Raw genomic sequence first — 15,484 nt, 5'->3', positions numbered from 1 at the left:
TTCTGGTGTTGTATCTGATGATTTGTATCACTATGTTTTCTCGGATAGAGCAGTTCCACGCTTCGATTTTTGATGGCCCATGCTGCATCGATACATGAGTCTATTTACCTGACATTTTTGTTTCTTCCCGTTGCCACAGCTAGAACAGTGCTCCTTATTCCTTACTGATGAAAGGAAGAGACTTACCGGTTTTGTATTTACCCCAGGAGGGAATGACACGTTTCTACTTCCAGTGCTCTTCATGCCATTCAACGCTACCAATATTACCAAATTTTTTTTTCGTGGAAATATCCTTATGGTATCATTTTTTTCTTTCTGGGGTTATATGGACTTGTGATCTTGCTTACAAACCCCCCTTTTAACCATTACTGGATAGCGAGGTTAGTGTTTCGCCACAAGCGCCTTAGGGGTTTCAGAGATCTACTGCTGATATTCCAAAGCGCTGAGAGTGACAGCAGCAAAGAAATGAGCTGAAAAAGAATGAGATGAGTGATGTGACGGAGTTGCCATATTGAGTGATACCTCGCGAGTGTAGCGTTGCAGCTCCTTCACAATTGTTGGGTTTCTTCTGTTTGAAGCCACAGCAAGGCTCATATACTCTGCGGGATGCTTCTAGGTTGGAGACTTTGCTTCCCACAGGTTTCCTGTAAAATGTTTTGTGTCAGCCTTGGTAGTCTGACACATGTTTACGAATTCAACAGCGTGTATGTCGCTGCACACGACGACCGATTTTATATTTGGCGATGTGGGAGGGTTGATGTTGCACTAGGGATACGATATTGGCCAATTCACTAGCCATGCCAAGAGTCACAGTGTACAGCATTGTTATCACACTTTTGCCGCACAAGAACGGGACTCGTCACAGCACTCCAGTGGCGATTTAAACCATGCTATGTGTAATGGATAGCGGACACGTGATGATGAGCTTCCCTTCCCGCGACAGAAAAAACGAAAAAAAGACGGTTCTTGGTGACAACGTTGTATTCATCTGCCGTTGAGAATTATGTGCGAAACATGCAGAGAACCACAACCTATGCGTATGTGCGTTGTTGCTGTTTTTTTTTTTGCTTGTGTGTCACAGGCATGTGCGAACAGACGACACAGGTGATCAGCATCCAGTGAGGTACGTTATGCATGTGAAGGCAGCGCTTTCCCCTTGCCGGTAATCTGCACCGATGAACATACGCAGCGACCACCGCATGCGCCTCGTTCTGCTGCGCTTTCGCAACGATGGATCAGTTGTTGCAGGTGAAGAGAGACGTAAGGAGATTGCGTGTAGCGAAAATAAGTGTTACGGTTGCGCTCTCTGGGTGCCAACACCGTGGTAGTCAGCGAGGATATAATGGACGGATCCCGTCGTCTCAGACTGTAAGTTAGCCTGCTCTGCAGAAGTGGGTTTGGGAGACGGCGACGGTTACTTATACGGTTTTGCCGCATTGGTCAGGATGTTTCGTGAAGTTAGTTGACCGACGTATGAGTTGTGGGGATGCCGTATGCCAGTACAGATATTCTGCTGCTTTACACTGCTAACGTAAAATGGCGTCCAAAGAATGGAACCAGGCTCCATCTCACACAAACAGCTGCGGCACTGTTAGACCCACGGAATCGGGTACGATCCAACACATTTCGTACCTGCAGATCGCTGTAGGATGCCTCCGCCACAGACAGTTATGACTCATCTACCCTGCAAACGCCTGATCATTCCATGGCTCTGCTGCCACGATATGACGAGTTGCGCCTTATGTTTTTAGCAATGTGACAGAGATGTCCATTAGGTAAGCAAGAAATTCTTTACTCCCATGAAATATGTGCTTGCAACGGAGAGTCTCAAACCCCATCACCATGGTAGGTACAAAGGGGATAATAGGTATCTGAATGCATGAATGTAGTGAATGCACCACCAGGGCACTTACGACTATCGTTCTGCCCTCAACTCAAACGAAAGCCACATCAATGCCGGATCCATATTTCGTAATGGAATGTCAGTAGCAAAGAAAACTACGACACACATAACATACATATACGTGTTTGTTTGTGTGACACCATTTCCCACCAGCGTGTCGGTTGTCCCTTTCTATCATTTGCTCGCAGTTTACAGTGACATCATAAACGAGTCGTCTCTCGCTACCTTGGCGTGCCTTCATTGCTTTTTAAGCATTGTTTTGGTTTTTTAGGGAACTTGTTATAGTATCCAACTGTCTGGAAGTGTAATCTTACTGATTTCTATTTTCCCTCTTTTGATATTCTTCCTTAGGACATAAGATTTCACGCACGAAAAGTGTCACACATTCCCGAAAATATGTGCTGGCAGGAAGGTGGTGGAAGAGGATGTGTGTACCCTCATGGAAACTGCAGGCGGAACCTTACCGCAAGGAGCCCTGCAAGGCGTTACAGCAAGTACAAGCACTCACCTGTCATTACTGCTATGTCACTGCTACACTTGTTGCCTTTGCTACTCATGTGGATGCCACCTGTGTGCGCGGATGACAGTGCTGTGACGGTAAAAGTGCTATCCATGATGTATAATCCGGATTATACAGATAATGAAATTAACGCCCTGAATGCCGGTTTTGACGCATCACTGAGTGCCCACAGCTGGAAGACGGGCTCTAATGCGACAATATCTGTCATCCGTCCCCCATCACCCAATGCGACAATCGAGGACATATTTCAGCAGGGAATGAATCAAAGTGAAGACAAGTTATTAGTTGTATTCGGTTCCCTGGGTACTGATCACGTCTCGTGGGTCCGTGATAAACTAAACGAAAATGATCTTGTTGGCCTCGCTCCCGTTGCGTACTCCAGTGAGGTCCGTGGTTGGAACCCTCACCTTTATTTCATAAGTGTCGAACCCAATGCTGAACTCCTCGCCCTCATTCGTTATGCTGTTGTTTACCTCCGTGTCCCACGAATAGGTATGATGCACGTGAAGAGCAGCACCGCCAGTATGGGACCGTATGAGTTTGCTGTGCAGATATTGGAAATGATGGGTCGCGAGCTGTGCGGAATGTTCGTTGTGAAGGAGAGTGAGAATCAAAATATCTCTGAGGATGATTTGAACGTCAGGTGGAGACAATTTGTTGCTACGCGCCCACAGGCTATATTGTTGTTTTCATCCCTGGTGGATGGCAGCATCACGTGGTTCATCAAGAAGGTAGCACAGGACAACCGCACTGCCAATGCGTATCTTCTTTCTACTTCACTACAGCAGGGTCCTCTTATCAACATGTGGCGTGAGGCATTGGCGTTAGCTAATCGTACATTCACTCCTGGACAGCTAATCACAACTGGAACAGTGCCGCTCGCTAACGACACTCGGTTCTCACTGATTCGGCACTTCCAGCGTGATGTGAACAACTACCTGAAGACAAAAAGTGACTGGAAGGGCTTTGCGAAACCCGATCACTACCTTGAGGACGACAACGCAGGTGAGATGATGGTGTATGGGTGGCTTGCGGGAGAAGTTCTCTTCCAGGCTCTGAACAACGCTCCACAACTGACGAACCGTACGTCATTCAGGGAATCTCTGTACAAGCAGCGTCGCTACGTGATTGATGACCTTGTGGTTGGTGACTTTGGTGGTGAGTGCGATGAGGCCGTTGCATTACAGGGTGCCATGTGTGAATGCAATCAAGGTGGCAACTTGGTATATATGAAGAGTATAGTGAATGGCTTCCGACCAGCGCCTTTGAGGGAAGGGTTCCTGACGTGGGGTGTATCAGAGTGCTCGAGTGCCAATGTGCAAGTAAGCGCGCCATTGAGTGGCCTGTTTTTGCTTCTCGCAGACAATGAAGTTGCATTACGTGCGAGCAGGAAGTGGTTCCTTGGTGCCGAAGCTCATAGTAAGAAGGTGGATGATATTGACAACAGAATATTTTTCCATCCCCTAACAGTATCTTCAGAGAATGTGACGCAATCCCTTGAGCAAGTACGGGATAACAGGGATGTATCTGCAGTATTTGGTATCATGCCTGGAGGGCTTCTGGATCGAAAAGATTTAATGTTCATCAGTCCTATGGCACTTGGTCCCCGAATGAACTGGTTTAGGAGAAACGTGATACACATACTACCACTTCTTGCGCAGCAACTTTATGTGCTTGCTGTGTATCTCTCCAACACTTCTTCCAGGGGAGTAAATGCATTCATACGTAGTGCCCACGCCATGAAGGTGGAGGATGCACTACACAAGTCATTGGACACGTTTGGTGTGCCGCTTGATTCCAGCAAGACACTTGGTGATGGTGACCCGATAGCGTCATATCTCTCGGGTGATGGAGATGTGTTTACTATTGGACTCACTCTCACTGACGTTGCTGTGGTTGCGCGGCACCTTCAGACCCACCGCAGGGCACGTGTATTCATTCCATTCAATGACCTTGCAATGTACTACGATGAGTTTGTGGTTGCGTTTAATGCGAGTAAAGAGTCTATTGCTAGCTCAGAGCGGCTCCTATTCGCGACGAGTTTTCCACACTGGGCGGAGAAGGACACGAAATCAGATGTGGTTGCGAGTTTCCATCGCATTGTGAATGAATCGCATTGGGATCCACTAACGTTCTTAGGTTTTGTTACCACTCGGCTGCTTCAAGTGATTCTCCCGAATATGAAGAAAGTGAATGCAGAGCTGCTGGCAGACCGCATTTACACGGAGTCCAACATCAAAGTGGATGACATGCGATTTGGACCCTTCAGTGATGTGGAATGTGTTTCTGGTACGAGTGTTTCGGCAAATGAGTGTGCCTCAAACTTTGGAGCCACAAACATTTCTGTATGGTCGATGGCGCGTGTGCTGAATTCAAGTGTGCCCATATTGCAACGCGGCATGACACCGTCTATGGATTATGCTATTTTGCAGGAGGGTCAACTCACACGGTCACAGATAGCCGGAATAATAGCCGGGTGCGTAGTCGGATTGATATTGTTTATTGTCCTTGGTGTGCTCCTACGCATCACCCTGCGGAATGCTCGTGATAACAATCTTGCGCCCAAGGAACAAACTGACCCCGTGACACTAATATTTACTGACATTGAGAGCAGCACTGCGTTGTGGGCTGCACACCCTGAGCTGATGCCTGATGCCGTTGCGACACATCACTATTTGATTCGTTCACTGATTGGGAGGTATAAGTGCTACGAAGTCAAAACTGTTGGGGATTCGTTCATGATAGCGAGTAAGAGTCCTTTCGCTGCCGTCCAACTCGCACAGGAACTACAGCTGTGTTTCTTGCATCATGACTGGGGAACAAATGCACTTGATGAGTCCTACTGGGAGTTTGAGCAGCAGCGTGCGGAGGAGGACGAGAAGTACACACCGCCAACTGCACGGTTGGATCCTGAAGTGTACAGTCGTTTGTGGAATGGCCTGCGTGTACGTGTTGGAATCCACACCGGGTTGTGCGACATCCGACACGATGAAGTGACGAAGGGATATGACTACTATGGGCGGACTCCAAACATGGCAGCAAGGACAGAGAGTGTAGCAAATGGTGGTCAGGTGCTGATGACGCATGAGGTTTACCTGTCACTGTCAGCTGAGGAGCGTGAGCAAATTGATGTCACTGCACTTGGTGATGTTGCACTTCGCGGCGTGAATGATCCTGTGGAAATGTACCAGTTGAATGCCGTGCCTGGCCGCAACTTTGCTGCATTACGGCTGGATCGCGAATTCTTTGATGAAGACGAGGATGGCACGACAACCTCCACCAGCGACCACAGTTCTTCACGTGCGGAGCTGAGTGAATCAGCACAATCGATATTGAACTCACTGCAGTCTGTTTTCCGAACTTTTAAAGCAGCGCAACGGGGGAATCTTCTGGCGTCGCTTTGTGAGCGTTGGCGTGTGCCTCTTCCCCGTGAAGCCGCATTCGAGTGGGATGACGCCTACTGTGAGGAAGTGGTGCGTCGCATTGCAGTTAAGGTTGGGCGTGTCGCTGACCGTAGCGCTCAAAGTGGAAGCAGTGAAGCTTCTGTGAGTACTGAAGAGGGCTCAATCATAATTGTTCCATTCGTTGGTTCACATTTCAGGGAAGGCCACTTTGGGTGTCCGCTTCCGTCGTTACATTAGTGGTAGTGTTGCACGTCATAAAGCGTACAAATATCTTAGTTTTACTCGGCGGAAAAGTTAATTAGCATACCGATTGTAGTAGTTGTTAGTGAATTTTAACGTAGTCTCGGTAGGGTTTGTCTTTTGTATCTATTTTTATCTTTTGCCATCTATTTATTATTACATTTTTTACATTCTATTTTTGGTGGCTGCTGCCTCTGCATTAAAGCACATACTAATCTTAAGAGGGAACATGCCCTCTGTTAGATTACACGTGCGTTGTCTTTCAAGACACTGAATTAACACATGCATGTGTTTTGCCGTGCCAGCGCCGGTTGGTTTCTTACTGTTCCAAATCCGACACTTATGGAAGACAGGACGGCTCAACATTTCTTCTAATTTAACCAAAACGTTTTTGTTCTGTGAGTAATCACAAAACGGGATTAGCTATGTACTTTCCCTAAGGGCTCTCTTTTTTATTTGTGTCCTTGCCATTTGAGGCTTTAAGAAAAATAAGGTGAAACATTTCTTTTTCAACACGTCTGTCCTTAAGCGTGCGAGTGCATGACTATTTTATTTTTTTAAATTCCACCTCTCACGCCCAATCCCGCAACCTTTTGGGTACAAAACTGTGTTTCCGTGTGTGTCTGTGTCACGTTTTTCTTTTTGAATCCACTTAATGCTAGCGGTGTCTTTAAATATTTTTTCATAATGAGTGTTATGTTGCATGTGTGTTTGTATGTGTTGGGTGTTATGTGGGCTGTTGTATCTCTCTTCGGATATACAACCCTTATCACCCTCTGCATTGCTGATGTTACATGTTGTTTCACCAGTTGCATGCTTTCTTTCCCTTCACTCATTTGTGTTGCCGTAAGGATTTAAGGTATGTGATTGCCTCCATTCCCTCCAGAGTGTGATGTCGATGCATGAGCTTAGTTATGTACTGAAACCCGCGTTGCCTCGCAGTATAACAAAGTTCCCCCACCGTCACAGTTATTGCAGCTTATACTAATTATTGTATTGTGAGGGAGTTTTGTAACACGTTCACTCTGTTAATATTGCTGAGCCTATAATATCCTTCTGTTATTTACAACACTGTTTGGACACTCGAGGGGAGTGCAGAAATGCCGCTCCTTTATAGGGGCAAACCTCATTTATCCGTATTTTGTGGTAATTCAAGACTGAACCCTTGACATTTTAACTGTGCGATGAGGAGCTACGGCGAGTTGTGGCGGGAGGGAGCGTCTACGTCGCTGCAGTGTGTAACCTCAACTGAGCATTTGGCATACCTGTTACATGCTTCCCTTTACATCATGTGTGTTTGCGTGCATGGGCTCTGATTGTTACTTGCGCATATCTGCCGCCCTCACTTGGGGCTTTTCCCCCCATGCAGGAGTGTACGCACTGGCAGCCGCTTTGGAATATCAAAAATACTGCTACGTGCTGAAGATATTATTTGGGAAGGGAACAAATGGAGGGAAACACTGTCGACCTTCAGGGGGAAAGGATAAACTCACCTGAATCGCAGCGGAACTCGTGCGGCTGCAGGCATCCAACCTTTTTCCCTCAAGGACAATTGTTATCCCTGAGCGGGTTGTTTTATTAATTTTCCAGCCCTGTATGGCCGGAGTGCGTGCGGTCGCGATGTTTATGTAACTCCTTTTGTTACATCACTTTCCTTCTTTTGTAAACCCCCGTAGTCGCCGGACGCCTCGTGCCGCATGCGGGCCCGATTAATTTTTTGGTTTGGGAATGAGATTGGAGGCACAAACTCTGATGAGGTCCACTGGCTGATCGCTGCTGCGTTGCTTAGATGCGTTTTTATCATTTCTTACTTCTTTCCAACGCTACGTGGAGAAGGTGTGGTGACGGTGGCAGCAACCATTGGAAGTGCGAAAAAGAGGGCTCAATCATTTCAAAGTGGAAAGGGGCCCATTACCCGGAATTGAAACTCGTCTGATCGCGAACGGCGTTTGGGTTGCGACCAGGAAATGAAATTTGTGTTACGGTCCAAATACGAAACTTGTTGGGTGGACCCAAGGAAAGAAATAAAATGGATAAATACATGCTCTCTGCTGCATGAGACTCGGAATATGAGGAAAATGGTGCGAATGGATGTGGAGGGTGTGTCTAACCGGATGAGTGAGTGACGACGCAACAACACGAAGATGAATGAAGGAAAAGGGAGGAGTGACAATGCATCCCAAAAGGCAGATGATTGATGTCATAAGAGGGGACCAAGTGTTTCCGCATGATTGCGGCGTCTGCAAGTAAAGTAGGGTACAAAGGAGAAAAAAAAAGAGAAAGCGGAACTGGATGAGATTCGGTTCTTCCGTCGCGCATGTTCTTACGCCCTTCTTCCACTGCATGTGCTATGCGACATTCGTGCCCAAGGGGAAACTTTTCCTGTCTGGAAAGCGCCTTTAAGAAGTATATGAGAGGAACAACCAGCCAAGCAGCCACACAAAAGGCGAAGGGCACAACAGAAATTATTAAGAGCCGAGACGCATTAGCCGAGGTAGAGGCTGGCGGAAACAAAACAACAAACAAGCGACTGCGGCACTGAAATAAGAAACAATCCAAACTCTTGCCCCACATCACACTTAAATACTTCCTTGCAGGAAAGAAGCAGCAACGCACATGAAATACATATACGTGTTTGTTTGTTTGTGTGTGTGTGCTAATGTGCCATTGATCCTGTTCTTTCTTTCATTGGGGAATGACGAGAGCGGTTGCGGTGAGCTTCCTTGTGAGTGGGATAAGTTAGCAGCAACTTGCGGGGTTGCACGGATATTTATAACTCACCAACAGCCTGCCCGAGTTAAGGTGATAAAATAATACTCATTTTCTTACATACCCCATGCCGAAAAAAAAAATGGTGAGGAAACGATAAGCAGACTGCTCTCGTAAATTGAACAACAGTGGACCCGTTTGCTGAAAAAGAAATGGTAAATCAATATGTTATGTTAAGGATTTTAGTTACGGCAAGGAATTGCTGAAAGCGTGTGCTTCACCTGCCCCACACCCTTTCGCAACTTCTGGGCATAACCGTCCCGCCCGAAGAAATGCCGTCTGCGGGGTTGTCTGTCGATGCAACGTCGCCCCAGCTGACCACGATATTTCCCTCCAGCAATGTTTTGTTCACGAGGCGCGTTCCACTTGCCGAAACATCGAAATGTGTATTTCATTCTTTTCATGACGTGCTTGGCCGTGGCGTGTTACCAACGCATACGTAAAGCATTTGGGGGCGGGTTTCCTTCAAGGGTTTGTAATTTCAAGTCTACTGCTCTCGCCTCCACCTGCGAAACACAAAAATGTGGTTGTGCCCACTGGTCCTCCTGGGGCTCATAGCTTCCCACTAACCCTAAACGGTATTGCTTCCCAATCTTTCATTGAGGTGCCTGCGAATAATTTGGATGGTGTTGGTAAATAACTCGGTGAATTGACATACTCGCTGTTAAGAAATATATTAAGCCACTGTTGTTTTCTCTTCATGGAATACGATGAAAGGTGAGTCGAATCAGTTTCCTCCAATAATCATGTATTGAGCTTTAAAGGTCGTCGGCGCACCATCTTCAAAAAGAGATAATGTTGTTGGAATAGAGAATTTCCTCGTACGTCTGCCGTGTACATCATGCGAGATATTATGTTCTTCAACTGTTTTCTCGTTTTTGTTTTTTCCATCGAAGAGGCCTTCATGAGTTTTCCTACTCTCATTTTTCTATGCAAGACCAAGTGGCAACATATTTTTCTCTTGTGATAAATGTGAACCCATATGAAATTGTATTCTGCGAAGAGTTTGCTCTCTCCCACCATGGCACTGTATTGTACCATATGCTCCCTTATCATTACACTCCAACTCCTTGATGACTTTCTGTAATACACTTTATGCGAATGTTATAAGTTCGCACATGTTTTTAGCGATGCGGAGCGGCACATTTTCTTTAAGCCACTTCTGTGTCTCTTTCCGGGGCCTGAGTATAATCGTGTGTAGGATATCCTGAACCATATTCATGACCCATTGAAAGATGGATTGGTTCCACAAGTTTTCCATTCTTCGTTTGGCAACCGGAGGCATGCGCAAATATACGCTACAAGTTCCACCTGAAAGAAAGAAACGGAGCCTTTGAGTCAAAGATGAATGCTGCAGCTTTATTGCAAACTGCGCCCAAATAACAGAGCACATGTTCTAATGAAGCCATGGTTTCATAATTATCATGGTTATTTATCAGCTTTGGCCGTGTGATAAAACATCTACTCGTGACTTGGTTTCCCCTTCATCACTGTAAAGCTGGCACTACCCATCCCATGATGAGTCTCCAAAATAAATGCATCTACTTTGGAAACAGTCAATTTCGGTTATTGTTCCCAATCTTCCTACGCTTCGGGGCTTTACGCGTAATTTGCTACATTTCATCATATCGCCGTCGAGACTGGATGTTAGGTCTCTCTCCCTAACCCAATGCAGTGATAACCTAGTCGCATCTATCTGTTGTACCGGAAAGTTCTGCTGCTGCTGAGTCTCCGAAGTCACTTTAATTTAATGAGCAAATAACAAAATGCTGAGCCTCTGGAATGGAGACACGTGTCCCGCTACTTTCCTCGTGGGCTGTGAAATCATCTACGAGAAAGCTGCCCATTCATCAAATATCTTTACATTAGTGCTGTTAAATTTCCTGAACCGTTTCATACGTCAGCCCGCAACTCGAGATGGCGAGCGGTGTTGCGAGGAAATCCCTTGGTGTTTACATGCTTTCACATTTCTGCTAAAATGCGGGATTCCAAATCGTTCTCTATTGCGACTACTGCTGTTGCGTGAAGGTGAAAGTTCTCCCCTTTTTGTTGAAGGCGCCGTCATTCCGTAAGGTTTTAGTGTCTTTTTGACAAATTGACTGCTGAGTGCCGTTATTCTTTCCCACACACTCAAAAACTTTTTGATATCCCCCAACTGCGATAACCGCGTGCCTCACACTGCCCTGTACGGATCAGTATTGAAAGTTATTGTGAGAGCTCCCTAATCCACAATGATGGCATCCTTGTCATGAAGATGTGCGATAAGATTTTCCTTCCGCAGTAAAGCTATATCCCTTTCCACCAACTGGTAGTAATCCAAACCAAATGCATGACTGCTCGATTTCTTACGTTGTCCAGTGAATCGCATTTTGGATGGATTTCCCATTTCTGCATTGGCTGGGTTTGTTTTACTGGAGATTCCGCGGCTTTTCTCTGTAGAACTGAAAGATGCATATGAACTGGCGTTGCTCTGGCCGCCATCATTTACAATAAAGTTCCTGTATGCTGCGTTGTAATGTTTTTTGCGAATTGCATACTCACAATAAAGAGAAGACAGGGCCTAACCTATTCTAACTCTAAATTGGGCTTTCTCGAGAAATCGCAGGACCTTCTCGGTATCGGAGCCACATGTTCTCATGTTGGCTGCGTCCAAATGCATTTTGCGATGTGATTTGTCTCTGAAACCCACAGCACAGTAACCGGATCATGACTCAGAGGTTTTACTATAATGATCATGACGTTTACCAGTGTCTTTGTTGGCTGGAGAGATTTAGAGTACGTTCCTTTATTTATTGTTTTCATGGGATCTAAAACCACATCCAATTGCCCTCTTTCTATTCCGTAACCCACGCACTTGAGGGTTTCGGATTTTTATATTCATGGGTATGGATTCCAATACTCTCTCGGAACTCAGCTTTCATTGTTTCCGTGGCCAAATCCCACCTTTCGGCTGCTAAAGTATTTTCCTTTCCTTGGCATAAAATGTAGAACCATAATAATTTAACTTTCCACAGCTATAGCGTCAAACTCTACTAACCAGGAGAATGGATTTTTTTTCTCTCTCAAATACGGTTGGTAAAAAGCATCGGGTTGTACATCCTTCCTCCCATTTACATACTTCCTTCTGTGAAGCCAACTGTATTATTGTGCGGTGCCGTTTGTAAATGGGCAATCGTTTTCCAATGATTCATCTCAGGTATTGATGATTCGTTTATCTCTTCTAATCTATCTATATACGAATGCACATGATCCAACTCTTCTCTCAATTGAAAAATTCCCCTGCCTTATTCTACAATTCTCAACATTAATTCCTATCAACTGAGTTTGAATGCGCCAGCGCCTGTCACCCATTCGTGCCGTATCATTTCATACTTCTGGAATAGAACTGATTTATTTTACTCAAGCACCATTCATTTATTTCAAAACGTCACTCGGGCTTCTTCAAAAGACCGTAAAAAATACAGCGCTTTGGGGCATATTGAAGGACACCAATGAATTCCGTAGGTAAATGAAGTTCACTTCCTTATTTTCAAAGAATACTTGAAACTCCCCATTTTCCAATTTCAACATACCGTCTGCGTGCGACGTGAAGTTTCTTAGCGACGAACCATTTCCAATTGAAAATGGGGTTTGTTCCCTCCTTTATACAAAAGTTTTTGTTTATGTCAAGGCCTTTGTCCATTCTACATCCAGAATGGTCTGTGGAGTTGCCGTTGACATATCTGTGAAGCTTACATTCGCAAGAAAAATTTAAGTCTACTTCCAAAACTGACCTCTAATGCCCTTTTCCACTCAGAAACGTTCGGGGGAGATGATGTATAAAACTTTCGGTATGGTTGGAGCACTCCTTTCACGGGTACTTTCCTAAAAAAAGACAAAATCAACGTCGAGATTAATAAAACCCTTTCCTCTAAGGCGTTGTTCCAAATCCCACGCCTCATACAGATGCGCTTCGCCCCCAGAGGAGGCGCGTATTTTTCACTTATTTCCCACGTGTAGAGGGGTGCTGTATATATGTGTGAAACGGTGAAGCGAGGCGATGGCAAAGCCTTCACAGCCGACTGCTCGGTCTCCTGAAAAGTGAAAGCTATGACAAAATGCTGAGAAACTGTGTTGTTTTTTTCGTTGCCCACGTGAGCATCGGTCTACGTCCTCTACGTGACGTGAGGAAAAAAAAGGCCGTAACTTTATACGGCCGTCGTGCGTGAGGCCAGTTGGTGAAAGGAATGGCTGGCCCTCACGGGCGGTATCCTGGACTAATACTTAATTTCTTTATTGATAAAGTTTTTATGGTAACTTCTGCAGCCGCCATTCGAACGGCATGGTGGCACAGTAGCCTTTTCTCCCCCTCAAACTCTGGGGGGCCTGCCATTCACACCACCCCGCGTGCATGCTGCGTATTATTGTGGATGTTCAACGATGTAAAGCACTTCTGCAGTAGCTGCAACGAGGCTCTGTGAGTTACAGAACTCGGTAATACATGATTTCCTTTTCCACATTCAACAAATGTGACGGCACTTTAAGCAAGAGTTTAATCTCCCCGTTGCATTTGTACCCTATTCGCCTCCAGAGCCTTGCTAACGGCGGGTTTGATGCAGGCTCCGCTCAAGGTGACAGATGATAGCCGCGACGATTCCAGCAATACCTCAAAACCTTTCACGGCTCTGCAATCATAGAGGTCCAATATTGTGAGCGACGTTGCCCGGCCAAACGGTGTGATTTCCATTAGCGTACTGCAAGAAGAAAGTCTCAGCTCCTTCACTTTTCCATGTGTGCCAAGCTCCTGAAGGTCATCGATGGAAACAGGCGTATTGTTCAAGTCCAGGATGCTCAGCTTAGGGAGTTTACAAAGGGTATCGAACCCTCCTCTTATGTCTTGGCATCCATAAAGGTTCACTTTCTCCAGCGTATCGAGTGCTGAAAGTGGTTTTATATCCGTCAGATTCCCCCAGTATGAAAGTGATAACACAATCAGGGAGTAGCATCTGTTGAGGGCGCATATGCGCCCTCACTTCCAACACTCGTATAACTCAACTCAGCAACGTGAAGCTGTGGTAGTGCACCAAGCGCGTAAAAACTACTCTTGATGTTTCTGCAGCCGTCAAGGTTCAGCTCTTCACGCATTTTGATTTCAGGGAGTAAGGAGATATCTGTAAGGCACGTGCAGTAGGAAAGATCAAGCGCTACAAGCGAGTGCGAGGTGTTTATTTCTGTAAACGATTGTGTGTTCCCTGCTGCTCTACTCAGATTCAAAGTTTTCAGCCGCGGTAGTCTCCCAATAGAGCCGAACCCCTTGGTAATGCTAGTACAATTTCTGAGGCGCAAGTACTCAAGCGTCTCAGCACTGGAAAGCGATGCTACGTTAATACGAGTGCCACCGCAATCAACAGTGGGACTCTAAAGTGACTTGGGGCTCTAAGTTGCACTGAAGGTGCCCCCATCCATGATGAGCTGCCTCAGTTCCAAAACCCTCAACGCATTCATTGCTAATTCTCTTGCCTTGAAGCCCAAGAACTGGAAGGTGTGGCAGTGATCCGAGAACCCCTATTCCTTGTCTTATGGCTCCGCAGCGAATAAGGTTTAATTATTCGAGTGCCGCAACGCTTGAAGGGGAGCACGCACAAGTTAGATTCTCGCAACAACTGAGGTCCAACTTCTTCCGGTAGCAACACGCATGCAGTTCCCTTGTGGGGCGGTCGGTAGCAGACGAGCGGCTTAAGCCCAACATTTTGAGGTTTGGAAACCGCTGAACTCCACTGACGCTTACAGGCTTTGTGCAATTAGAGAGTGCAAGCCTTTTCAATGCAGCGGCATCGCGGGTACAGCAACCACCAGCGTTGTCACCGTATTCGTCGTTTAGGGACGGCTTTGCGAATGGTAGAAGCCCTTCCAGGGAGGACACATTCAACGATGGGTAGGAGCAGCATCCAGCATGCAATTCTTTAAGAAGATACAGTTCAGCAAGTTGTTGTACGCCAAAATTCGTATCCTCTACAGTTAAGCATGGTCTCTTGAGTGCTTCACACTTTCTGAGCATTGGTAGCGAGTGTAAGCCAGTTGCCACCTGCCTATGTCCAGTTTGGTTGGCACTTTGTGATGCATCCGATACGATGCAATCGACACCGCAGTAAACCACACCTTTCTTTTTGTTTTTTTGTGCCGTTGAAACGGCGCGACCCACCCCCGAGTGACTGCACTGCGCTCCATTTGGCACAAGGTTTCCAACAAATTCCGGCATGAATCCAGAGTTTGTTCCACAGTTTCGTCACTACCACTGTTCCACTCGCCATCGCTAATCGGGACTTGATCGTCTCCGGCGGACCGCCGGCCCCACAAAGACACAAGGCACTTCACTGAGGCGCTGCGGTGACACCTGTTCACATCACGCCGTGTCATCTGCTTTCGGCCTTTTTTTTTCCAACGGTTACTAACTTTTTTCCTTTTTTGGGGGGAATGTGCGATTACCCAAGAATGAAAGGGGACTTAACAGCACGTAGTGTACGCCAGACGTAACGGGTACAACATGACCTTACGGCAACCGCGTCGTGTCGCCAACAACGACGCACGTGATGTTTTCCAGCACAACCACGACGGCGGGTAATGAACATTCCTCGGCACCGCACCAGGTGTGGAAGAGCCCGTCTAGGT

The 15,484-nt window shown here is 46.3% G+C and overlaps 4 protein-coding genes across 4 annotated transcripts; 1 reads left to right on the top strand and 3 right to left on the bottom strand.

Moving 5' to 3' along the window:
- Positions 1-2,299: 2,299 nt before the first annotated feature.
- Positions 2,300-6,064, top strand: Smp_112590 (hypothetical protein; the record flags this gene model as incomplete). The annotated part of the gene is made up of 1 exon (XM_018792192.1): positions 2,300-6,064. The coding sequence occupies one exon, from the start codon at positions 2,300-2,302 to the stop codon at positions 6,062-6,064; it is 3,765 nt and encodes a 1,254-aa protein (XP_018644553.1).
- Positions 6,065-8,390: 2,326 nt separating this feature from the next.
- Positions 8,391-9,240, bottom strand: Smp_112600 (hypothetical protein; the record flags this gene model as incomplete). The annotated part of the gene is made up of 2 exons (XM_018792191.1): positions 8,391-8,453; positions 9,058-9,240. The coding sequence occupies 2 exons, from the start codon at positions 9,238-9,240 to the stop codon at positions 8,391-8,393; spliced, it is 246 nt and encodes an 81-aa protein (XP_018644554.1).
- A 4,567-nt stretch (positions 9,241-13,807) lies between these two features.
- Positions 13,808-13,960, bottom strand: Smp_185770 (hypothetical protein; the record flags this gene model as incomplete). Its single annotated transcript, XM_018792190.1, has 1 exon — positions 13,808-13,960. One exon carries the CDS (start codon positions 13,958-13,960, stop codon positions 13,808-13,810), a length of 153 nt encoding a protein of 50 aa, XP_018644555.1.
- A 460-nt stretch (positions 13,961-14,420) lies between these two features.
- Positions 14,421-15,074, bottom strand: Smp_112610 (hypothetical protein; the record flags this gene model as incomplete). The annotated part of the gene is made up of 1 exon (XM_018792189.1): positions 14,421-15,074. The coding sequence occupies one exon, from the start codon at positions 15,072-15,074 to the stop codon at positions 14,421-14,423; it is 654 nt and encodes a 217-aa protein (XP_018644556.1).
- Between the last annotated feature and the right edge of the window lie 410 nt (positions 15,075-15,484).

This window comes from Schistosoma mansoni (assembly GCF_000237925.1).
Source record: "Schistosoma mansoni, WGS project CABG00000000 data, supercontig 0509, strain Puerto Rico, whole genome shotgun sequence".
In the NCBI taxonomy this organism is placed as follows: domain Eukaryota; kingdom Metazoa; phylum Platyhelminthes; class Trematoda; order Strigeidida; family Schistosomatidae; genus Schistosoma; species Schistosoma mansoni.
This window is presented reverse-complemented; position numbering and strand designations above follow the sequence as displayed.